We start from the raw sequence: 25941 nt of genomic DNA, 5'->3' as shown, positions 1-25941 counted from the left end.
TCTTGTCTCCCCCAGTGGAGCAGAGGTTATAACGACATCTCTGCCTGGAGGTGGGGAGATAATCGTAGTGAGGACACTTCCTCGACCCGGAATGGAAAGGAGGCCTTTGTGGCCTACCAGCATAAGGGGACCCAGGTCACACCTGTGGGGAGGAAGCTGTAGTCAGTACACTCCTGTGAGTTCAGGCAGGAAGTCTTACAACCGGCCGCCTTCTTGGCCTGAAGGTGGAGGGGGTTGCAGTGAAATGCCCACGAGGTCGGTTGCTGGGGAGGGGCTTGCTCTAGGGTGTAGCAGTTTTAGAAGCCGGCGTCTGAAGCTAGGATGTGAGGGGGTGGGGTGAGTACGCCTCCCGAAGCTCTGAGAGTTATAGTAAGATGCCAGGCCTTTGGTCCCCCGGTAGGGAAGGGGCTGCTGTAAGCAGCACTTAATGTGGATCCCTCGGGAGAGGATCCTCTAGGCATTTCGGGAGGACGAGAGCCAGTGGGCTGCGGAGGGTGGCTGGTTTTGATGGAGAGTTAATTGAGTTTCTCTGAAGCTTGGCTGCGTTAGTTGGCAGCCACGTGAATTGGGTGGTGGGAGGGACTTTGAGGATCAGGTTAGTGAGGAGGATGGACGCCAGAGCGGCAGGCTTAGCTGCTAGGTTGTAAACGTATGGGCATTTTGTGTGCCTCCAACGTGTGCCTTATAGTGACAAACCTGAGGGGCTCCAGTGAGGGTTACTGAATATTAAGTGCTAAACATTCATTCATCTGGGTGGTGTCATGCTGAGAATTGCAGACTTTAAGAGATTTCTGGGCCCTAAAACCCTTCTTGGCTCCTGGATTCCCAGAGATAACCTAATGTAAATTGAGGAAGTTGGTAGGGACCGTTTTATATTATTCAAGAATAGGGTATAACCTACTGGAAAAAAATGTGATGACAACTGAAGGTTTGCTGAAGGGAGAGGCTAGGCTTGTGACTGCAGTATTTCTTTTAGTGCTTCTTGTTTGAATGGTTTGAAATGGTGTAATTTTTGTAAAACGCAGTCTTAGCAACAAGAATTGTCTGGGACCTTGTTAACTAGTGTGTATTGGTAATGTATCTCAGAGCATTTGCAGTTGAAAAACTCAAGTCTGGACACGTAGGGGAATCTCGTACAAGACTGGTTGTACTTGTTTTTGAAATTTGGTAGTTTTGATAAGAATGGAGGATTTCTGAATTTAGTGGAAAGTGTGCAGACATTTTCCAAGAATATGAAAAGAAGCTGGGAGGAACTGTTACAGGTGGTTCAAATAACGTTATGGTAATTTATGAAGAAAGTGAAATGTTTGGCGTGTTTATATAAAACAGTTAATGAAGATGTGCTTAGTATATATTATTGGACAGATTTTTAATAAAACAGGGAATGCATTTTTATATCATATATGCTCAATTAACTGTTGATTACTTTGTTTATGGATTGTAATGTATAATTTTCATTTTCCTTATATTCAAATCTGTTAGATGAAAAATGTGAAGCTTTAGAAATAATTGTGTAGTTATTTGCAACGTATTGTTACATGCTATGACCAGTATTTTGGGCCTCTTTCACCTTCTTTGACATGTCAAATGTTTTGATGACTGAATATTGAGAGCTTGGGAGTTGTTAGTACAATTTTTAGATGTGAAACTTGATTTTGTGGGCCAGCGTGTTCCAGGTGCTGGAATCCAGTGACAGTGTTGATAGTTTTTACTCCATATTACAGAGAGCCGCTCTGTCATTCATTTTGAATGAATTGTTTTCTTTAGTAGATGTAGGAAGAACCAAGTGTCATTAGTTGGTTGCACAAAAGATGCTTTTAGGCATCCTTCTCTAAAGTGCGGAGACTGATGTCCACTTTTATATCTTTTTTCTGGCCCGCAGGTGCTCAATATTAAATGTTCATAGAGTAAAGGAATATTGTTAGATGTTTTCAACTAAACAAAAAATAATTTTATCTAAATTACAGTTCTATCAGATTTTACTGCCACACTCATGTACCTTTTGGTTTACACAGAACTTAATTAAGTTTAAAGTTAGCTTTTAAGTCTCAAAAACATAGTGAGGGTGAATGTGGTTGGTTAGGTTAGAAGTATGATTTTGTTTTGAGATGAAAATGAAGGTAGTGAACATTTTTGTTGGCATTTGGGGGGCCTGAAAAATAAATTTTTTGACAGGAGGCCTATCTTATTTAGAAATGTCTTTTCATTTGCTGCCTTTAAGTACGGAATAGAGGTTAATGGAAAAATTGAGTAATGCATTGTAAAAAGTATACATCTCCATCATTGTCAGAATAATTTTTCATTAAGAATGATCCCAGAATTTGAAATATGGTACGTTTGGGAATGGGGAACAAAATCAAGTGGCTGAAACTGTGGTTGTTTCATAATGTTTACTCTAAAGTGATTATACTGTTCTTAGCATTGTGCCCGTTGTGATTGGTTCTCTGTTGCCCATCTCTGAGGTGACCATTTGAGGGGTTGGTTGTTTCTTTTGGATCTGAAGAAGCTAGCTCTTCTGTACCCTGGTTCTTGTTGATTAAAGAGTGGTGACTGAACAAAGTTAAAGTTCACTTTTGGATGTTTACTACCAGATGAAGAGTGAAAATAGTCATTTTAGTTGTGCCTTGACTTCTTGATAGATTTATTCTCAGACATTTTATTCTGAAATTTCAAGTGATTAGAATAGCTAGTAAATAATAAAGTCTGTCTTGTCATGACTCTGCTAAATTTTTCTAGCAGATACTTGTGATTTGTGAATGCATCTGGTATTTTGTCAAGTTGAAGCAAGCCTTTATGTTAGGACTGATTCCTAACATGAATGGAAAACATACAAAGCCAGCCTCTTTTAGATCTTGTGAGATATATCAGTGGCTTTAATGATAAATCAGGCCCATTTTCTCCTTCCCTATCATTATGCTGTATGTATAGATAGCATATGTATTTTAGATGTTTTATTGTGTAGTTATTATTTTAGTCTTACCCTTCTAAAGTTCACCAAAGCTTTAGGTGAATGGAGTGGATTTTTGAAAGCCTGCATTCAGTTGCTAGCTGACATTTAGAATACAGGAAAGAGTAGTTTTCTGGAAAACAGTGACACTTCTGCTGAATTCTTATGGCATTTACAAAGTGAGATGTCAAAACAAATAAAAGTCTATCAGTTCTGTTTCCATCTACCTTTCCCTTTTGAAGAGGTCTAATACCAAGGGTTTTGAAGTTCTGACTTCTAGCATCAACTTTCTGCATATTTTTCCTTGGTATGGGGTGGGATGGAGATTCTCCTTTGCTGAAATATAAGAGAATCATAAATTTCTATCTTGGTTAATTTTGTGCTTTAAGTTGTACACATAAAGCTTGAACTAGGCATTTGCCAAATTCAGCTGGGCCTTTCAGCCTTGCCTTGTAGAATGAAAAATTTCTTCCTTTTAAATGTAATTTTTGGTAACCTTTTAGAAATTTTTGAGAGTAGACCTGGTGAGTTCCCTTTGAGCTTGACTGGCTGACCCCACATATGTCCTCCTCAAGATGAAATACCGTATCTTTTGAGTTTGGAAGAGAAGAGGCTGAGGAACCTGTTTACGTTATATTCAGGCATATGCCCTGGCCCCATACCTGACCTTTTGAATTGGAATCTCCAGTAGGGATCAAATGTTTATTATAAGTTCTAGAAACTAGAAAGTTACTCTGTTATGTGGCTTCCGGAGTCAGACCTGTACATAAATATTGCAGTAGTTAATGCTCTTGCTCATTGCTTTACTTAAAACAGGTTTTTTTTCTGTTTCACATTTCCCTTTGTGGCCTGTTAGATAAAGTACTAGATAGGGCTTTTAAATGAATAATTTTTAAACCCCTTAGATGAGGCGTTCCCAAACTTTTTACACAAGGGGCCAGTTCACTGTCCCTCAGACCGTTGGAGGGCCGCCACATACTGTGCTCCTCTCACTGACCACCAATGAAAGAGGTGTTCCTGAGGCCGGGCGCTGTGGCTCAAGCCTGTAATCCAAGCACTTTGGGAGGCAGAGGCAGGTGGATCACGAGGTCAAAAGATCGAGACCATCCTGGTCAACATGGTGAAATCCTGTCTCTACTAAAAATACAAAAAATCAGCTGGGTGTGGTGGCACGTGCCTGTAATCCCAGCTACTGAGGAGGCTGAGACAGGAGAATTGCCTGAACCCAGGAGGCGGAGGTTGCGGTGAGCCAAGATGGTGCCATTGCACTCCAGCCTGAGTAACAAGAGGGAAACTCTGTCTTTAAAAAAAAAAAAAAAGAGGTGCTCCTTCCTGACGTGTGGCGAGGGGGCTGGATAAATGGCCTCAGGCGGCTGCATGCCACCCACGCCCTAGTTTGGGGACGCCTGCCTTAGACTTAATTAGGCTAGGCCAGGTGGGTGGATCACTTGAGGTCAGGAGTTTGAGACCAGCCTGGATAACATAGTGAAACCCGGTCTGTACTAAATGTTCTAGGCTTTTGAGTATATTGATAACATATTTCCATAGCTTTTGGTGGCAAAACAATCTCACTGTTCTTGAGCAACTTGAGTAGTTGACTGGAAGAAACATGTTTTACTATTTGGTGATGAATATTAAAGTCACTGGTTTTATTTTGGTCTTAGAAGATATTAATTTAAGATGAACATCATTTGGATAAATAGTCGTTGGTAATCTTAATACTGAACAGTAGAAAATGTTCTCTCCAAATTAAAATGTGACCTTTAAAAAAATTTAAAAATGATCTTTGAATATAGTTGTCTAGGCATTTGGTCATATATGCTTGTGACTTGTTTATAACTTCAGTAGTTCCAAGACAGTGGAAGGGAAGTGACCTGTTTTTACTTTGGGACAAGTCAGGCATTTTTAGGGTTGGTTTTTTTTTTTGTTTGTTTTTTGTTTTTTGTTTTAATTTTTACAAGTTTTTTGGAACCGTTGTGTCAGAGGAAATTTCCCTTTATATTTTGTTAAAATTTGAGCCCCAGTGGAATTAGTCCGTAGAGCAAGAACTCATACTTCATTTGTTTTGTGATGTTGAATGCTATTTTGGTGCAAAATAAAATATATTGAAAGAATAATTGTAGTAATTTCCATGAGTACCCTGAGTACCGTTGAATTGCTGTCTTAAGTTGTCCAAGAATTGTTACTGTGCGAACTTGTGTTTTTTTCATCACAATTTGATGAGAACCTGGGGAAATAGACTTGTGTTAACAGAGTTTTCTGGACTGGTTTAATTATAAAGTGATCAAAGCAATTAGTAGCTATGAAGCTGAGCTCTATGATTGTTTTAATTTTCAGTTGATTCATTATTGGGCTAAGTTATGACACTTGCTGTATGTAAATATATAAATATTTTGAGATACTCAAATTTGAAAGCAATACCAACTAAAAAGCACACGTGGGATTTTGTTACGGTGTCTTTTTTTTTTTTTTTTTTTTGATATGCATTCTAATGAAGTACTCCGGTGTTTCAGACTCGCCTTCGTAATGTACAGTGTGGCCTGTGCGTGTTGTTTTGTGTTTCCTGCATTGATTTTTGCCTCCGTTTATTCTCTATTGCAGTCTAAAAGTTGGTTTTAATTGGTTGCCCACAGGATTGACTTGGCCTCTACTTCTTGTTAAGAAAATACATCTCTTGTTTTATCAGGTAAGAGATTTTGAATAGAGAGTTTGTTTTTTATACAAAATAAAATGAGATAGCTTACTAAGAAATAAAACAGTATGTGTAGCAACTAGTGTGTGTGTGGTGGGGGGGGCGCGGGGGTTGGGGTTTTGTTTTGTTTTTTTTGACAGAGTCTCACTCTGTCGTCTAGGCTGGAGTGCAGTGGCACAGTCTCAGCTCACTGCAGCTTCCATATCCTGGGTTCAAGCAGTTGTCTGTCTTAGCCTCCTGAGTAGCTGGTGGGATTATAGGCACCTGCTACCACACCTGGCTAATTTTTTTTGTATGTTTAGTAGAGATGAGGTTTTATCATCTTGGCCAGGCTGGTCTTGAACTCCTGACCTCGTGATCCACCCACCTCGGCCTCCCAGTGTGCTGGATTTACAGGCATGAACCACTGTGCCTAACCAGTGTGTTTTTTTCTTTACAAGTTTATCTGAGGGATGGGGTGGGATAGATTGGGTGCTTTGAACAGTTGTTCCTTCCTTTGGGGGTCAATTTTATTTATATAGATGTATTTCTCTTGCTGTTTTCCTGATAGGTAGTAAGTTAGCTGTTTTATTCCTTAGTAGCATTTTAGACTAATTACAAATACAGGTGCTCCTTATTGTTATGTTTATTTATATTTCCTAAAGTATAGTTATTGGGTCACATGTTTTAGAGTACAAATTTTAGACTTTAAATGGAACCTTAGTGAGTGGAATCTAGCTCTCTTGTTTAAGTAAATAAGATAGGCCCAAGTTAGGTTGAAATGAGTTAGCTGTCAAACAGTTACTTAGTAACAATAGCAGATGTTATTTCATATTTTTTTGGAAGCTAGAAACAGTGTTCCTCATCTGATGGCTCAATGAATAAATCTTGTATTTTACTTTGGTTTAATATTCAGCCCTTTTCCGGCTGATAACCTGAGGCAGATTTTCAATAGAATATTCTCATGTGTACCTTGTACAAACTTGCAGTAAATCCCTACTGTTAAGAGAAAATGGTTTGAAGACTTAACTGTATATGTCATTTTAGTCCTGCGTTGAAGTTTTGTGTTCTAGGGACTATATCAAGTTACTGTTTTATTGCCCCAATGAAAACTAATATATATATCTCTCTCTCTCTCAAGTTGTTTTGAGTACCTGGATTGCCTATAATGTTTCCCCTATACAGAGCGATTAAGCATTTTTTGATATTGTAATTTTGCCTATAGCTACGTATTCTAGCTTCAGCAAGGAATGTGAATTTAATGACTTGGAAACTACTTGATGAACCTCCTTATAGGCTGCTAAATAGTAAATCAGAAAATAGACTGTTGCTGTGATGTTTTTTAGTGTTAATTTTTCTTGTTGACTCTTGAAGTTTGTAAATGAAAAGCTTCCGCACCCTCCCCAAATTTCTAGTGCTTTATGATGGCCTCACAAAAAGCATTTTCTGTTTGCTAGTCCATTTTTCTGGATTAAATTTGAAGGTGGCTTTTATTTTTGTGTGTTTGTGAGAAAACTGTGAAAGCCAAACAGTTTGTTTCTTGTTTGTATACGGCAGTCGTAATATTGAGAGATAATTACAAATTTTGCTGCATTGAATTAGTAGTTATATAATATTTGACATTTATATAATACTTGACATTGAAGAACTGCTTTCATGGAGTTATAGAGTTCTCAGAGCTAATAGCAGGAAATCTTCTCCCTTCTAATGTTCTTATTTGAGAAGTGATAAAACTCTCTTCATTAATTTAAAACCTTTAGGAGGCTGAGGCAGGAGAATTGCCTAAACCCAGGAGGCGGAGGTTGCGGTGAGCCGAGATCGAGCCATTGCACTCCAGCCTGGGTAACAAGCGTGAAACTCCGTCTCAAAACAAACAAACAAAAACAAATAAAACCTTTCTGAGGGTCATAGAGTTGATTTTATAGGCTTATATTTAGAAGTTGACTTTTTAGGCTGGGTGCAGTGGCTCACGCCTGTAATCCCAGCACTTTGGGAGGCCGAGGCGGGTGGATCACCTGAGGTCAGGAGTTGGAGACTGGCCTGACCAACATGGTGAAACCCCGTCTCTCTTAATATATTAAAAAAATAAATTAGCCGGGCATGATGGCACCTGCCTGTAATCCCAGCTACTTATGAGCCTGAGGCAGGAAAATCACTTGAACCGGAGTGGAGGTTGCAGTAAGCAAAAGAGTGCACCATTGCACTCCAGCCTGGGCAACAAGAACAAAACTCTATCTCAAAATAAATAAATAAAGTTGAACCCAGGTGGAGGTTGTAGTGAGTGAAGATTGTGCCTTTGTACTCTAGCCTGAGCAACAAGAACGAAACTCTTATCTCTAAATAAATAAATAAATAAATGTTGACTTTTCAGATGGATTAGAAAACACTCTGTGTTGTTGACCACCTTTTTTTTTTTTTTTTTTGAGATGGAGTTTCGCTCTTGTTACCCAGGCTGTAGTGCAATGGCGCGATCTCAGCTCACCGCAACCTCCGCCTCCCGGGTTCAGGCAATTCTCCTGCCTCAACCTCCTGAGTAGCTCGGATTACAGGCATGCACCACCACGCCCAGCTAATTTTTTGTATTTTTAGTAGAGACGGGGTTTCACCATGTTGACTAGTATCGTCTCGATCTCTTGACCTCGTAATCCGCCCGCCTCAGCCTCCCAAAGTGCTGGGATTACAGGCTTGAGCCACCACGCCCGGCCAGACCACCTTAATTTCAAAGTAATTTGTTTCCCAGTCTCAATACTTTGGTTTGTGTTACTTTACAAAGGACTGCCCTTGGATTTGCTCTTTGAAGCCTTTAGAACTGAAATACTGAAATTTGAGGGGAACATTTCTTTTTTGATCATACCAAAATAGGCACGATCTAAGGAGATGAGTTAATATCCAGAGATCCTACAGGAATTGCCTAGGTCCAAGACTGTTAACAACCACTGAGTAATTCACACCCTAGTTCTAAACAAAAACAAAAAATACTCCCTTTTTATTGTCAGCCCCCTCTTAGGGGAAAATAGTACTATTAAAAAATTTTTTTAGGCCGGGCGCGGTGGCTCAAGCCTGTAATCCCAGCACTTTGGGAGGCCGAGGCGGGTGGATCACGAGGTCAAGAGATCGAGACCATCCTGGTCAACATGGTGAAACCCCATCTCTACCAAAAATACAAAAAACTAGCTGGGCATGGTGGCGCATGCCTGTAATCCCAGTTACTTAGGAGGCTGAGGCAGGAGAATTGCCTGAGCCCAGGAGGCGGAGGTTGCGGTGAGCCGAGATCGCGCCATTGCACTCCAGCCTGGGTAACAAGAGCGAAACTCCGTCTCAAGAAAAAAAAAAAAAAAAATTTTTTTTGGCCGGGCACGGTGGCTCACGCCTATAATCCCAGCACTTTGGGAGGCCGAGGCGGGTGGATCATGAGGTCAAGAGATTGAGACCATCCTGGTCAACATGGTGAAATCCTGTCTCTACTAAAAATACAAAAAATTAGCTGGGCATGGTGGTGCGTGCCTGTAATCCCAGCTACTCGGGAGGCTGAGGCAGGAGAATTGCCTGAACCCAGGAGGCGGAGGTTGCGGTGAGCCGAGATCGCACCATTGCACTCCAGCCTGGGTAACAAGAGCGAAACTCCGTCTCAAAAAAAAAAAAAAAAAAAAAATATTAATAGAGGGTGTGGTTATTAAGCATTGGACCTGAGTTTTAATTAAAATAGTCACAGTGAATGGCACTATAACCGTGTTCTACTTTTGGGGGTAATGAAAATAGGTAACTCAGATTTTGGCTATCCTATTCAGTAGTTCTTTTGGCTTCTTAGTATATGTTAACCTTGTTTATAATAAATAATTCCATATGTAGTTTTATATAATCTATAAGGCAGTTTGAAAAGTTTTAGGATGAATAAGATAATGGGACCAGCCTGGCACGGTGGCTCATGCCTCTAATCCCAACACTTTGGGAGGCCAAGGTGGGCGGATCACCTGAGGTCAGGAGTTTGAGACCAGCCTGCCCAACATGGCGAAACCATGTCTCTACAAAAAAAAAAAAAAAAAAAAAATTAGCCAGGCGTGGTGGCGGGCGCCTGTAATCCCAGCAACTTGGGAGGCTAAGGCAGGAGGATTGCTTGAACCCAGGAGGCAGAGGTTGCAGTGAGCCGAGATCGTGCCACTGCACTCCAGTCTGGGTGACAGAGGGAGACTGTCTCAAATAATAATAATGATAAATAATGGAACCAGTTCTCATTTAAGACTTGAATCTACTTTTAGTCTTAAGTATTTATGATTCATTAGTATTCTAGTTTTCTGTTTCTGTTGGATTTTGAGACTGAGCTCTATAAAATTACACACTGATAATTCTGTGAGCTTATCAAATATATGGGGAAGATGCTAAGCCAATTTTAAATATTAACTGTCATACATCCTTTGCATGTTTTTTTCCCTATAGATTGTTAAATTTTGTTTCCTGATTTGACTTGCACATTTTAAATCTTACTTTTAAATCTTTACTGAATGATTAGTGGTCTGAATGATGTATATGGTGATTTTACTGTCTATGGTTGTTTTTTCTTGAACCTTTTGAGTCTTGGGACTGAACTGTTTCCAAAATTAATGCATTCTGGAAGTTGAAATTGTCTAGGTTTTACATTGTAAATGGCACATAATGTTCAGTTTTTAGAATATCTAAATTAAAGACGTTGCCTCTGATAGCTTGAGGGAGTATTTGAGGGCTGGTCATTCTTGTAGCTAAAAACTTGGTGTGATAAACAGGAGTCTGACCTGGCCGTTGCCTTTTCTCATCTGCAGGTGTGTGTGGTTTCAGCGCAGCATGGCTGTGGTCATCCGTTTGCAAGGTCTCCCAATTGTGGCGGGGACCATGGACATTCGCCACTTCTTCTCTGGATTGACCATTCCTGATGGGGGCGTGCATATTGTAGGGGGTGAACTGGGTGAGGCTTTCATCGTTTTTGCCACTGATGAAGATGCAAGGCTTGGTATGATGCGCACAGGTGGTACAATTAAAGGGTCAAAAGTAACACTATTATTGAGTAGTAAAACGGAAATGCAGAATATGATTGAACTGAGTCGTAGGCGTTTTGAAACTGCCAACTTAGATATACCACCAGCAAATGCCAGTAGATCAGGACCACCACCTAGCTCAGGAATGAGTGGCAGGGTAAACTTGCCCACAACAGTATCCAACTTTAACAGTCCTTCGCCCAGTGTAGTTACTGCCACCACTTCTGTTCATGAAAGCAACAAAAACATACAGACATTTTCCACAGCCAGCATAGGAACAGCTCCACCAAATATGGGGGCCTCCTTTGGGAGCCCGACGTTTAGCTCAACCGTTCCAAGCACAGCCTCTCCAATGAACACAGTCCCGCCGCCACCAATTCCTCCAATTCCAGCGATGCCATCTCTGCCACCGATGCCATCCATTCCCCCAATTCCGGTTCCTCCTCCAGTACCTACATTGCCTCCTGTGCCTCCTGTGCCCCCGATTCCCCCAGTTCCTTCCGTGCCACCCATGACCCCACTGCCACCCATGTCGGGTATGCCACCCTTGAATCCGCCACCTGTGGCACCTCTACCTGCTGGAATGAATGGCTCCGGAGCACCTATGAATTTGAACAATAACCTGAACCCTATGTTTCTTGGTCCATTAAATCCTGTTAACCCTATCCAGATGAACTCTCAGAGCAGTGTGAAGCCACTTCCCATCAACCCTGATGATCTGTATGTCAGTGTGCATGGAATGCCCTTTTCTGCAATGGAAAATGATGTCAGAGATTTTTTCCATGGGCTCCGTGTTGATGCAGTGCATTTGTTGAAAGATCATGTAGGTCGAAATAATGGGAATGGATTGGTTAAGTTTCTTTCCCCTCAAGATACATTTGAAGCTTTGAAACGAAACCGAATGCTGATGATTCAACGCTATGTGGAAGTTAGCCCTGCCACAGAGAGGCAGTGGGTAGCTGCTGGAGGCCATATCACTTTTAAGCAAAATATGGGACCTTCTGGACCAGCTCATCCCCCTCCTCAGACACTTCCCAGGTCAAAATCGCCCAGTGGGCAGAAAAGATCAAGGTCAAGATCACCACATGAGGCTGGTTTTTGTGTTTACTTGAAAGGGCTACCATTTGAAGCAGAAAACAAACATGTCATTGATTTTTTTAAAAAGCTGGATATTGTGGAAGATAGCATTTATATAGCTTATGGACCCAATGGGAAAGCAACTGGTGAAGGCTTTGTAGAGTTCAGAAATGAGGCTGACTATAAGGCCGCTCTGTGTCGTCATAAACAGTACATGGGCAATCGCTTTATTCAAGTTCATCCAATAACTAAGAAAGGTATGCTAGAAAAGATAGATATGATTCGAAAAAGACTGCAAAACTTCAGCTATGATCAGAGGGAAATGATACTAAATCCAGAGGGTGATGTCAACTCTGCCAAAGTCTGTGCCCACATAACAAATATTCCATTCAGCATTACCAAGATGGATGTTCTTCAGTTCCTAGAAGGAATCCCAGTGGATGAAAATGCTGTACATGTTCTTGTTGATAACAATGGGCAAGGTCTAGGACAGGCATTGGTTCAGTTTAAAAATGAAGATGATGCACGTAAGTCTGAACGCTTACATCGTAAAAAACTTAACGGGAGAGAAGCTTTTGTTCATGTAGTTACCCTAGAAGATATGAGAGAGATTGAGAAAAATCCCCCTGCCCAAGGAAAAAAGGGATTAAAGATGCCTGTGCCAGGTAATCCTGCTGTTCCAGGAATGCCCAGTGCGGGACTGCCCGGTGTGGGACTGCCCAGTGCAGGACTTCCCAGTGCGGGCCTGCCCAGTGCAGGACTGCCTGGTACGGCAATAACCAGCGCAGGACTGCCTGGTGCGGGAATGCCCAGTGCAGGAATACCTAGTGCAGGAGGTGAAGAGCATGCCTTCCTGACTGTAGGATCAAAGGAAGCCAACAATGGGCCTCCATTTAACTTTCCTGGTAATTTTGGTGGATCAAATGCCTTTGGGCCACCAATCCCTCCTCCAGGATTAGGAGGGGCCTTTGGTGATGCTAGGCCTGGTATGCCTTCAGTTGGAAACAGTGGTTTGCCTGGTCTAGGATTGGATGTTCCGGGTTTTGGAGGTGGACCAAACAACTTGGGTGGGCCATCGGGATTTGGAGGGGGCCCTCAGAATTTTGGAAATGGCCCTGGTAACTTAGGTGGTCCCCCTGGCTTTGGAAGTGGCCCTCCTGGTCTTGGAAATGCCCCTGGGCATTTGAGTGGGCCACCAGCTTTTGGGCCTGGGCCTGGCCCTGGCCCTGGCCCTGGCCCAATCCATATTGGTGGTCCCCCTGGCTTTGTATCTAGTTCTGGAAAACCAGGACCGACAGTAATTAAAGTGCAGAACATGCCCTTTACTGTGTCTATTGATGAGATTTTAGATTTCTTTTATGGCTATCAAGTAATCCCAGGCTCAGTGTGTTTAAAGTACAATGAAAAAGGTATGCCCACAGGTGAAGCCATGGTGGCCTTTGAGTCTCGGGATGAAGCCACAGCTGCTGTCATTGACTTAAATGACAGGCCTATAGGTTCCAGAAAAGTAAAACTTGTGTTAGGGTAGCCATTCACATCATTCTTTATAGGGTAGATCTTCATATTGCTGTGATTAATGCATCCAGATTGTTTTCCTAGTATTTCCAGGTTAGAACCTGTGGATTGTTTCAATTGCATATAGCTTGGTTTCCATAACATAGAGCATTGGTTGACTGTTTACAGAAGACTCACTCACCAGGATAAACATTGCTGTATGTTACAGTAAAGCTATCTGGAGAGAACACATAAATGATTTTGGCATACCATAGAGAAACCTATTTGTAAAACTCAAATGACCACATAAAGCTTATCAAGGAGTCTAGATTGGTCTTGTTTTATAACACATGGGATGATGAAAATAGAAATGTCAGTAGAACTCATTGAGGGTGCTCTTGCCAGCTGCTGAAAAGTAGAAGTTGGCTACTCTCAGAATTTGGTTTCAAGCTGGACAGATTTACTTTGTTATAGGGTAAAGCTTTGTCTAAAGTCCTCATTTTCTTTTAAAACTGAATAAAATTTCTGTATACAGATTCATTGTATGTACCTTTATTGCTTCTTGAGGGTCCTTGCTGTATAGACAGTCCTGCTTCAGAAGTTGCTGCTTTGTTTGTCTAATTGACTCATTTGTAAATGAGCAGAACTGTTTTGTTCTTTTTTTCCTAAATATAAAAGTCCACACTTGGTTTGTTCTATAATTTCGAATTTTGGTTTCCAATGTCACACTTAAAACTGTGTGGAATAAGACTTTTGCCGTAAAAATAAACTATGGAGTCCTTTACCTACCAGAGCCTTTTTGGTTTGACTGCCATGTTTTAGGATAGTCAGTTTAAAAATTGTTAATGTTGTTTGGATGGTATCAAAATGCAGAAACCACTTTTAATAATGTGTTTAAGATACTTGATTTGAAGTCCTATCCATGATGGACTAATTGTACTACCAATTTTCTCCTGTCCCAATTTATGTGAAATTTTGGCCTTTAGGTAAAAGAGGGGCCCATTCATAGGAAAGAGTATTATAGCTAGGTTTTTAAAACTGAATTTGAAATTATCTTTGTTAGCAATAGTATTATAGAATAAAAGATCCATATGCTGGTTCATAGATTGATATGTGTTTAGTCCTGTTATTTGGAGACTTTTTGTTATAGTTGTTCGATCAGGGGTCTGTTTACTAAAATCCTTCATACGGAGTACAAGTGCAGCTGCCAGAGGGGAGAAAATTGACATTCTTGACCCTTTCATACTCTCTTCTTTGGTGTACAGGACACTTAAGGCAGGAGGACCACATGAGTTCTGGTTGGTTAAGTGTCCTTCTCATGGAAACACTTGCCTTACAAGGCTCTAATTATGCTTACTTTCCCTAGTCAGTGCTCTAAAGATGTGTCACATTATAAACAATACAGAAGGGGAGATATGTGAGATGGTATGAAAAACATTTCTCACTGTCATAAAAGGCTCTAATTAGGGTTAGTTTCCCTAGTGAAAATGCTCTGAAGATACGTCACATTATAAACAATACAGAAGGGGAGATAGGTGAGATATCATGAAAGACAGTTTATCTTTTAATGGCCCCTTTGCCTTGATTTGAAACATCCCCAACATTTCCTACAAATTAGTGTACTTACAAAAGGGTCAGTCTTTTAAAGTAAGTATTTCCTATTAAAATATATACATATATATATACAGTGCCTTTTTGGTGTTGGGAGTCAGTGGAACACTGAAATACAGCGGTCGTGTAATTTAGAGTTAAGAGTGGCAACAGTTTCTTTTGATAAGATTTGGAAAGGCATTTTATCACTACAATCTTAGAGGATTGACAGTACAGGATTTTTGTTTAAGGGAAGGATTGTTTAGACTCAAGAGGTGACTGCGTTGTGGGTCTGGATAATTCATTAATACAAATCTGCTTTGACAGATCACTAGATACTGCCTCCTCAGCTTAAAAAGCAATATAACATTTGTATATGCTGTTTAAGTTTCTGTTAAGTAATCATTTATCATTCCAAAGACAATGCAAAAAACTTCAGCACTGCTTGAGAGTCGTATTTCAACCACAGATATTTTCCCCATTGGAAAGCTGACTATTTTCATTTTAGAAAAATGGGTTGTTTGAAGATGAAAGTCTTATCTTTTTTCACAATTTATTTTGGTTATATGTTCGTACATTCTTATTAAATATTTCATACACTTTATTGCAACTACTTTGTTATTTAACTACATCTTAGATAAATGCTGAAAAGGGAAACTTGATTTCATTGTTCATCTAATTAAATAAATTAAGAGCGGTTTGTGTAGAAATTGGAGAGAACTATGTTTTATATGAATCACAACAGTGCTCGTTGTGGAATGTATTAAATGCTTTGCCCTCTGGAAGTTGATTTTTGTGTATCTGAGACTTATTAACAGTGCTAACTGCTAAGGATACTGTTTACCTTGTTCTGGGCGTTAGAGTTTCAGTTTTTAAAAAATTCTTGAAAATGTATTCTGTGAAACTATTCATACCTCTCTTCCTGCGAATTTTCTCCTAAGAACTAGGTTTGGGGTAGGAATGAATTTACATTATTTTCTTATTTGCTTTGTATGGTATGAAGGATTTGTAAAGCTTTGCTCAAAGTTGTGTGCATTTGTAAACCTATCATGATATTTTCAATTTTATGTGTAAATTTTATTGTCTGTTTTTGGTGATTCCGACATTAATGGAAGAGAATATTTTCCATTAGGTTTAATTTTTTTTCCTCTCCCTTCTGATTTTTTTTAATTGGTGTTCATTTTTCTTTTGATTTAAAGGATTAGAGAAATCTACAAATGTATGTCACAAATAAGCAAATTTGTAAATTTTTCTGAACTTTAGTGAAACATTTAGTTCACAAGCATAATTTGGAGATGTGTTCTGTGTTTATACTGTAGTTTGGATATACAATTATTATTAGTGGCTTTTTAAAAAATGAAACAGTGTTAAGTGAAATGTAGTTCCTAGCTTTGTACTTTAAGTTGTCAAAGCATCAACAATGAAAATTCCATTAGGAAACTTTTTATTTAAAATTTAAGATAGTAATTAATATTCTTTGTAGTTAAGGGCAGTCTTAACCCACTGTATGAAAATCTAGGACTATATGGAAGTAAGCAAACATATTTTTAGGTGGAAAGAGTCAATCATGCATAAAAATAAGGATGCGTGAAAGCCTTAAACTCCAGCTCCCTTTTACTGGAGTCTGTGATTGTGTACAGATGTGGGTCAAGTTTGTAAAAATAAAATCTCATCAATTTTAAGAACACTCGGGAAATGAGTAAAGAAATGTAAAATTGCTGCTAGTCAAATTTTTTGGAAAGAATTTCTGGAAGTGGTCACTTTAAAAATTATTTTCCACCCTTGCAAAATTGCCACATTTAAATTGTTTTACTGGCAGTTCTGTAGTAGTCCAGACTTTAGAAACCAAACACAATAAAATGGCTTGTTGCCAATATGGCCACAACATTGCCAGCAAATACTGCCTTAGCATCATTCAGCAGAGGTTTTTGTTTATAAAGATGAAGTCTTGAATACTGTTCAATAAACTTGTCAAAAAATAAAACAGGCTGATGCTTTTAATGCTTTAACTGCACAAAAGTACTTTATTGAGCTATAATATCTTGTCAGGGGTTTTTTTTTTGTTTTTTTTTAAACTCTTGAAAATATTTTGTGCCTTTGGAAAGGTAGATTTGGTCTTCTTGGAGAAGTAAAAATCGTTGCTTATCCTTGCCTGCTAATGCTGAAGTGTCAAGAGAAGAGGATACTTGGAACGGCAGGGAGGAAAGTTGATTCTAGTTCAAGTCCATAGTATCTACCTTTTCAGAATTTTATGTGTGTGATGTGTTGGCAAACAAAGCCCTTAAAAAATGTTGAAAACCTTTTGTCTTGAGAGAGTTTAGCTTGTGTTAGAATTTGGATACCCAGCATGTTTTAGAGGGGGTCAGACATACATGATTCCAGGTAGTAGCTGAGCCATTATTAAATAATCAGGGTTTGACTCAGCAATGGACAAATCACTGAGTGAAATCAGCTACCTACAGATACCCAGAATGGCCTTTACTTTCTGAAAGGGCTGGACTGTGCGATAATAAGTTGTCTTTTCTTGTTCAGAAGAGATCAGTGAGGTAATTCATTGTTACCTGCTTTCCAGTGTTCTGCAGCCAGAAATAGTTTATCAGTTATGTGCATCATCACTAATCTCCCAGAAGTAGAGCTTTTATGGGATACAGTATAAACTTATAACGGCTTTCCTTTTTTAAGGAAATAATTAAAATAGCTTTATTTCAGTTTCATCTTTTTAATATAAAATCTGATCACGTTGACTTGTAAAATGTTCTGGAAAGAGTGTACTCTGGTAGTAGCACAATTCTCTGATGTTACAGTGACTTTTTCGACAACATAAGCAAACTCATCTCCTATTGGTACCTGCTCAGGTAAATGGTAATTCCCTCCTACCCCCGGCTTTTTCTTGTTTGTTTTTGAGATGGAGTCTCAGTGTGTCGCCAGGCTGGAGTGCAGTGGTGCGATCTTGGAAGTTCATTGCAACCTCCACCTCCCCCATCCGAGCGATTCTCTTGCCTTAGTCTCCCAAGCAGCTGAGACTACAGGCACATGCCACCAGGCTCAGCTTAATTTTTTTTGTATTTTTAGTAGAGGCAGTTTCACCATGTTGGCCAGGATGGTCTTAATCTCCTGACCTTGTGATCTGTGTACCTCTGACTCCCAAAGTGCTGGCATTACAGGCATGAGCCACCACACCTGGCTGGTAAATGATAATTCTTTACCATGCTGTTCTTGTGTTTATTCTTGGTGTTTTGGTCTGCCTTGTGTTAGTCTCAAAAGCGTCCTATAGTATTACTCCTTTTCTGTATCAACGTAACTAGCCAGGAGCAACTGTGGTGGCAGGCATGCTGTGCTGTGCCACTGGAGTCCAGAAGGAGTAAAAAGCCACCTGATACAAACATTTCATCCCCAGGGACCGAAGGGTAGCACTCAAAAGTCTAGGGGTAGGAAATAGTGCTGGGAAAAATCACATCGACCAAATCCTTTGAATTCTGTCAGTAGCACCGTGGACCTCCTTCCAGTGAAAATGTTTAAGGTGTGCTTGCCTTAGCAGCACATGCTAAAAACTGGAATGATACAGAGAATATTAGCATGGCCCCTGCGCAAGATGACATGCAGTTTGTGAAGCATTCTGTATTTTTTTAAAAATTATTATTAAAGATCTCTTTGCCAAGACACAGAGACTCAGCAGATGTCATAGAGAAGTGATAAATGGCACAGCTGAGCACCGGAATTGGTACCCCAGTTGTTCCAGACCTCGGGATTTTGACCTTAGTAACTTAATAGTTTCAAGTCATTTTGCTTAATTGATGGCTTGCCATTTCATGGTAAGAGGAGGAAAAGATGACTATTTGGTTATGGAGCAATGACCAGCAAGGAGTGTAATTCAGTAAAGGTGTTGAGTCAATTTATCTCTTCTTAGGAATGAGCTGTACTGTATTCAAATGGGCTACCTGATGGTTCATTCCCTCCATTCTGCTGCTGCTCATTTTCTCCCTCTTCTTGCATATACAGTAAATCTGCTTGTAACCTGGACTTAAAACTCTTAGACTGAAGTCCTTTCACTGCTGTCTCTAGTCCCAGCCTCCTAATGGGTGTGAATAGTTCATTCATAGCCTTTGGTTAGTGAATAAGACTAATCAAAAGCTGGGTGTGGTGGTTCACACCAGCACTGGTGGGAGGATCACTTGAGCCCAGGAATTTCGATGAGCCTAAGTTATGTAGTGAGACCCTGTCTCTTAAAAAAAAAAAAGCCTTGTCTCTTAGAGTTTGTGCTTCATATCCAATAATAACCACATTGTGCTACCACAGGTCACAGTGGGAATGATTTAAGGTTACTTGCTCTGCCACCCCGGCTGGAGTACAGTGGTACAGTCAGCTCACTGCAACCTCGACTTCTGAGCTCAAGCACTCCTGCCTGAGCCTCTTAAGTAGTTTGTTTTTTTGTAGAGATGGGTTGGTCTTTGGGGGTGGTGGAGGGGTGATTTCACTGTGTGGCTCAGGCTGGTCTTGAACTCTGGGGCTCAAGCGATGTGCCTGCCTTGCCTCTCAAAGTGCTGGGATTACAGGTTGTGAGCCACTGCGCCTGGCCTTGGCTTCTTAAAAGGTTTTAAATCACACCAAATGGTACTGGTGCTGCTGCTGCTGATTGCCTTGATTTTTCTTTGATTTTTCTTGGAAGTTTGTTAATGCCACACTCCACTGTACTCCACACATTAGATTGCAGTGGGGGATGGAGAGTGGCATAGCCTTTATACATACCTCCCTTCTGTGATTTGGCCTCTGGGACCAGCAGGGTCCCTGTGCTGTAACTCTGAAGTGATGGACATATTAATGCAACTACTGATTACTGATGGTAGATATGCTGCTTTACTTCTATGACCATTGAATTGACAGATTGAAATTGCAAACACCTGTCACCTGCAAGCTTTTAAGAGGACTTCACATGGATATACAGCTTAGCCATAGCTGTATCTCATACTAACAGATTTTTGTAGTGTTGTGCACCCAGCACATATACTTTGGAAAGGCAAAATAAGGTTCCTGTTCTTGAAGAGTTTTAGAGTTATAAGTTAAACAACTAAGTGCTCAGTTGTGCTTGTACTAGGTACGTTCCTGTACCACAGGAACCAGGTAGAGGCTTTCTTGGCCATTTGCTAAGTCATGGTTAGACAGGAACAAGTGTAAACTCGTCTGTTGTTGCAGTGTAGTTTCCTTTTGTTGAAATTCCTTTGCTTTATTGGCTTCCCTAACATGTAAATTCTGAAGACTCATCTTGAGCTCTCCCCAGTATCCCAAATGAATTTATTCCAGTGAGGGGTGAGGGGCTTGCATTATTAACAATAGGTAGGTTTCTTTTCCAAAAGTTCTGGTCTGCTTTTGTGCTGTAGGTGATACACACTCCTTTTGTGCACACTGTAGATGCACAGGTATTTGGTGATGCCTCAGTCCTGGAGATGATCAGGAAAGTGGTATAGCACTGTTGTCTCAAACACCCCTAGGTGATAGGCATTAAAAGAATGTAGATTTCTGCCGGGAGGGATGGGGGCAGAATTAACTACCTTGTAGATGTCCTTTGAAAATTTTGATACAGATCACATTTTTAAGAGGTGAATTCTACCTTATTCACACTTATGTATGCTTGCTACTTAAAATTTATTCCTTTGATCAAGTCCTGTAAATGTGGGGTCCAGCATTTCCTCCCTTCCTGCCCCAGCAATCAGACAAATAGGGAGAATTATTTTTCATCTGTGTGCAAGGCTAGTTAGCATAGATCATGAGGTGAGACCATATGAGTCTCAGTGCTCTCTTGTAAAAATGGGTAGATTTCAGATTAGGGTGAATACAAAATGTGAACTCTTGCTAAAATGGGTTGATATAGAAATAATATTCTCAGAATCGGGCTATGGTTCTGTCAGTTAGGTGACTGAGGACAGGTTGTTTCCCTCTGGCCTCAATGTTTCTTTTACAATATGGGATTAAGTTAGATAATCTTGTGTCCAGTTTGATGCTTCTGTGATTATATAAACCTAGACTTTGGATTCTTGGAAATATGTACTGCGTTTGGACCTTAAACTAAAGAGATCAGGAATGGAACTCCAAATTTTGATCTGGCTGCTGCTCTCCTGGTTTTTCTAGTGTGGTAGTGATTCCACACTGCAGCTTGAGAACTTCAAAGGGGAAGCGTCTTCATTTCTCCTTTTGGGGGCTGACCCTGTTCTGGTAGTTATATCCTGGAGCAGGTAGACCAGAGGCATTTCTCCTAGATCCATTCCTCCTTAGTCCCATGAACCAAGAAGGAGTTAACGATACTACAGAAGGACCCAAAGGTACACTTCCCTGTTTGTGAGCACCGAAAAGGACAGTTGACACACACTGGGTACTTACTGTGCCAGGCAGGGAATAATTTCCATAACTGTCCTCATGAGTTGACATTATTATCCCTACTTTACAGGTGGGGTAATCCAGGCAAAGAAAAATAGTAAGGGGTAAGCAAAGATGTTTAAATCATGGATGTCTGTATGACTCCAGAGGTAGAAACCCTCCCTCAACTATTCCCAGTCCCTCCCTGACTTTTGGGGAAAGTGGGAGGCCACTGACAGCAGTCTTCTGTCATGGATTCTGAGCTGCTGGGTTAGATCTGCCCTGATCCTAGTGCCTTTTCAGTTTGCCACCTCCAACTATAGTGTGGAGGGACCTTACCTATTGGTGAGACTTCTTGGCCTCCACATTCAAGCGTATGATTGCTGTGGTGACCTGAACTTATTTTTTTTGTCTGTTTTTGCTTTTTGTATTTTGTTGTGGAGACAGAGTCTCACTCTTGTTGCGTTGCTCAGGCTACAGTGCAGTGGTGCAATCTCAGCTCACTGCAACCTCCATCTCCTGGGTTCAAGCGGTTCTCCTGCCTCAGCCTCCCAAGTAGCTGGGATTACAGGTGTGCACCACCATACCCGGCTAATTTTTATATTTTTAGTAGAGACGGGGTTTCACCATGTTGGCCAGGCTGGTCTTGAACTCCTGACCTCAGGTGATCCAGCCTCCCAAAGTGCTAGGATTACAGGTGTGAGCCACCACCAGCCTGAACTTATTTTGAAGCAGTTATGTGAAGACTTTGTGTTAGCATGTTCAGAGTCTGTGGGCAGAGGAAAACACCCACTCCGCTATAGTCCTATCCTGCTTTTGAGAGCCCGTTTGGAGGTTCTAGCAGGAGAGTGCAGCTACTAGCATACCTTTGACCAAAGACCAGTCGTCCTCTATCAGGAATGGTCGTCCTCTTGGACTGAGCGTGCAGTTCAGGAGGGACACACGTGGAGTGGTGAGGGAGGAAGGGGACACCCACTTAGCCAGATCAGCCAAATCAACCTTTGTGACCAATGGGGTGACAGATGTCACAGCCAGATCGTCCTCACCTCCCTATCCTGCTTTTGAAGACCATGCATTCTTCCTCCGTTTGCTTCCTTCTCCATATCCAATTTTGTCCTCAAGTCAGGTTCTTTTTGAAGAGTTAAGATGTACGCTGGTTAGATTTGTTCAACTTTTGGATAAGCCTTTGAGGATGTTGGAGTTAGATTAGTAGCTTCTGGTTTTTTGTTTTTTTGTTTTTTGGTTTTTTTTTGTTTTGGTTTTTGACCTTCACCCAATACAGCAAAGTGGGAAACCCTGTGGCCATTTTCTTTTCCATATTTTCACACTTTTTAGTTTTTGTGTGCACCTCTTAAGTTTTGTAGTGTTGCCAAGTACTTTGTGTCAGCCTGACTCCTTAGTAGTATATGGATCTAAACTAAATTTATTGTTGAAAATTTCAGTTTATGAGCACCATTCAGTAGCCCTTAGTCATATGTATGAATAAGGAATGTGTAGTTTTATAGAAAGGATTTGTATTTTTGGTTCAGTTTATGACCCATGAGGAATATCCTTAGGGCTGCTGATTGAAATTTGGAGAATCCCTGAGTTAGAAAAGCAGGGATAAGAAAACTTGTCTACCTTCTCCATGTCCTTTGATGAGGCCAAGAAGGAAAAGAAGAGTGATGGTGGTTGGTGTAGTTTGTCTTTTCAGTCTTATGGGAAAAATATTCAATGGATGGTCTTTTGTAAGCCTATGGAGGATTTTCTGATTGGCTTTCAAGACTTGATCCTGCATCTGTGAGCGGATCCAGCATGCCAAGGTAGGCAACAGGAGTGTGAGCATGACGTTGGTTTGTTAAAGGAGTGACCCTGCCATCCAGACACTTCAGCCCTCTATTCCACCTTCTTGCAGCCTCTCTATGCAACTTTTGGTCATTACCTAGGGTGGATAAGGAATTGGGAATTGCAGGCTAGTGCCTTTCCTGGTTAGGACTTTGGAAGTGGAAGAGGGAAATGTTAAGGACTGTTGAATGAATTTCAGCTCATTTGGCACTGAATTGGAGCCCACTGGACTCAGGAAAAATCTGTTCTTGGATTTATGAATAGGAAAGTTAGAACTTCTTAAGGCAGGGGAAAGGTGGCCATAGAAAATGAGGGCAAGTTACTCCCTGATAGCAGAGAATGGGATTCCCTATCAAGAGTAATATGCTGGTAAACTGGCTGGTAGCGGGAAGGAAGCCATGAGTTTTTGCAATTGCCCAATTTCTATAGTTTTGAATTTACCAAGCCCACCTACTTACACAATTTCCTAATATGTAACAGTTGGCTCTTGCAAGCCACACAAACTTGGGCCAGCACATTGCCACAAACTTCCCTCAAGTATTTGAATTCTGAGTATGTGCGCAGGTATATGCTGTGTGGTGAGAGATGCTGAAACAGTGTTTATTCTGAAGAACTTTGTCATTTAACTGACAGGCAAGAAGCTGGAAAAACATCGACAGAATACGGTTGTGTGGCATGAATTGAATATAGTAGTCCAGAGTAAGAAGTTGAGTGCTGGAAAGATGTGAAAAGGGGAGCATGTGTAAACTAGGCTTGAAGGATAATGGAAATCACTAACACATGGTCATAACAGTGCCCAGACTCTGTACTAAGCACCATGCATACATTATTTATATTAATCTTCAGAAATAGATACTATCCCCCACTTTACACCTGAAGAACTTGAAGTTTACTGAGCTTAAGTATTTTGCCCAAGTTATATAGGTCCAACATCAATTTAGTATTGTAGTAAGTCATTATTGTGGCTAGGAAGAAGTAAGGCCAGTATCTGGAGCCTGGCCACTTTACTGCAGAACCCACACTCTTGCCCCCTGCATCAGATTGCAATTAAATATAAAAAGGGGGGTTCTTCAAGGAGAGAAAAAGTCTTAACAGTCCAAGGTTCAAGATTAGATGGGGCCAGGCGCGGTGGCTCACGCCTGTAATCCTAGCACTTTGGGAGGCTGAGGTGGGTGGATCACCTGAGGTCAGGAGTTCAAGACCAGCCTGGCCATCATGGTGAAACTCCCATCTTAAAAAAAAAAAAAGAGAGAGATGGGAATCAGAATATTTGAGTTCTAGTCTCCACTTCATTTGGCCTTAGCCAAACCACATCTTCCCTCTATGCCTTAGATTGAGAGACTTGAATCAGATGATCATTCAGTTCTTTTTTATTTCTGACATATTGTGAATTTTAAGTTAGAAAAATGGGAATGAATATGTCTTAAGTGACAGTGAGCGAATGTCCCCTACCAGAGTACATTGAGGTTGGCAGAAAGAGTAAACTGAAGAAAACAAACTGTAAAGGCTGTCTCCCAAGTGGTAGAAGCACAGACTCAGCTGTCCATTTGCCACACCTGACTAGCTCCAAATGGAAGGTTGAGGGGGTGGGGACATACAGAGATGATAAACTGGTGTTTGATGTTAGATGTTCCTAGAAAGCCTGCTTCTCTCTCAGTGGCTCAGCAGCAGGTCAGAGCTAGATTTGGGTCATTTCTGAGGATCCTTGAGTTATCACTTGTTTCCTAGCATTCATAAATTTGACAGATATTAATAGACCACCTGCTGTGTGCCAGGTGTTGGCACAGAAGCAAGGCTAGTCTGGTCCCTCCGTTTATTGAAGTTACAGTCCAGGAGGGAAATACATAATAAGCAAGTTGCACATTTTGATAGGATTATAAGAATTGGGGTTTTTGTTGGATTAGAGTCAGGGAATGTCTGTGACTTCAACATAACGGATAGGACATGACTGAGAGTGGAAATGGTGAAACCAGTTAGACTGTTTGATCCAGCCAAGATGTGCTTGACAATGAAAGAATGCACAGACATCTGGCGGGTCCTACCAGACCTCTCACAAAAATAAGTGATACAATTTTTGACTTCTTTTTATTGACTCAAATGTGATATTTAATATGGTTCTGTAAGATTTTGGTCCTAAAAAGGAGGTTGCAAGTCCCATGAGGTTAATTATAATGGCACCATGTGAAAAGTAAATGAGTCTGGTTTAAAGTAGGTAGCTGCTTAAGAGATACAGAACAGAAGAGTGACATGAACAGTTTTAATCACAGATTTCTAAGCAGAGATAGGCTTAGAAGTAGATTTCAAAGGGGATTAAACATGTTTTGGAAGAGATTAATCCCATGGTTTATAGATCATTTAAAGGAAATATTGCTCAAAGAATAGCTATAGATGGAAAAGATTTGTTTATAAAAAGTTCCGATTCCAATGAGAAAAGGAGACAAATCTGTGAAGAACAAAACTGGTTGGTTGCATAGGAAGCTCTGACCTCAGAATGGAAGCCAGGCCACCTTAGAGGGCATCACAGCAGTGAAAGGACAGCACCTTTTGCTACTAAGGCATACATGGGTCCACAACAGTATGGTTGGGGTTTGTTTCTGGGTTCAAGAAAGAAATTGCAAAAGGATGTAGTCTAGGGAAAGTGGTGTAATGGTAATGATTAGGAAGGAATAGTCAGTCTACCAGAAATTGAGGCCTACACGGGAAGATAACCCTAGCCCACTACACATGTTTGGCCAGACCAAAGACGTCTCTTTTGGGGACATTTGAGAAATCATGGAGTAAGAAGACGGCAGCTCCAGTTGTTGCCTGTAATCTGACCACCCGAAGTAATCATTGCTAATGCTTTTTTTTTTTTTTTTTTTTTTTTTTTTTTTTTTTTTTTTTTTTTTTGAGACGGAGTTTCACTCTTGTTACCCAGGCTGGAGAGCAATGGCACGATCTCGGCTCACCGCAACCTCCGCCTCCTGGGTTCAGGCAATTCTCCT

General features: G+C 40.7%; 1 protein-coding gene and 1 non-coding gene across 12 annotated transcripts in view; both read left to right on the top strand.

The window, feature by feature from the left end:
• The window catches only part of LOC101040147 (RNA-binding protein 12), a 41386-nt gene that overhangs the window by 508 nt on the left and 14937 nt on the right, over positions 1-25941 (top strand). For 2 of the 11 annotated variants that reach the window (XM_074406442.1, XM_074406441.1), the window contains exons 2-3: positions 5549-5633; positions 10412-25665. The exons of 3 other annotated variants lie outside the window; for them this stretch is intronic. In XM_074406442.1, the coding sequence (XP_074262543.1) occupies positions 10434-13229 (2796 nt within the window). In that variant the 5' untranslated portion in view covers positions 5549-5633; positions 10412-10433 and the 3' untranslated portion in view covers positions 13230-25665. Of the gene's footprint in view, positions 1-2; positions 5634-10411; positions 25666-25941 lie in introns of those variants that run through there. 6 more of the 11 variants (XM_074406446.1, XM_010342655.3, XM_010342660.3 and 3 more) reach the window with 5 other exon arrangements.
• LOC120367964 (U6 spliceosomal RNA) lies at positions 18308-18411 on the top strand. Its single transcript, XR_005582202.1, has one exon. It is a non-coding gene; the product is annotated as a U6 spliceosomal RNA (small nuclear RNA).

Source organism: Saimiri boliviensis, chromosome 9 (assembly GCF_048565385.1).
Source record: "Saimiri boliviensis isolate mSaiBol1 chromosome 9, mSaiBol1.pri, whole genome shotgun sequence".
NCBI classification, from domain to species: Eukaryota; Metazoa; Chordata; class Mammalia; order Primates; family Cebidae; genus Saimiri; species Saimiri boliviensis.
This window is presented reverse-complemented; position numbering and strand designations above follow the sequence as displayed.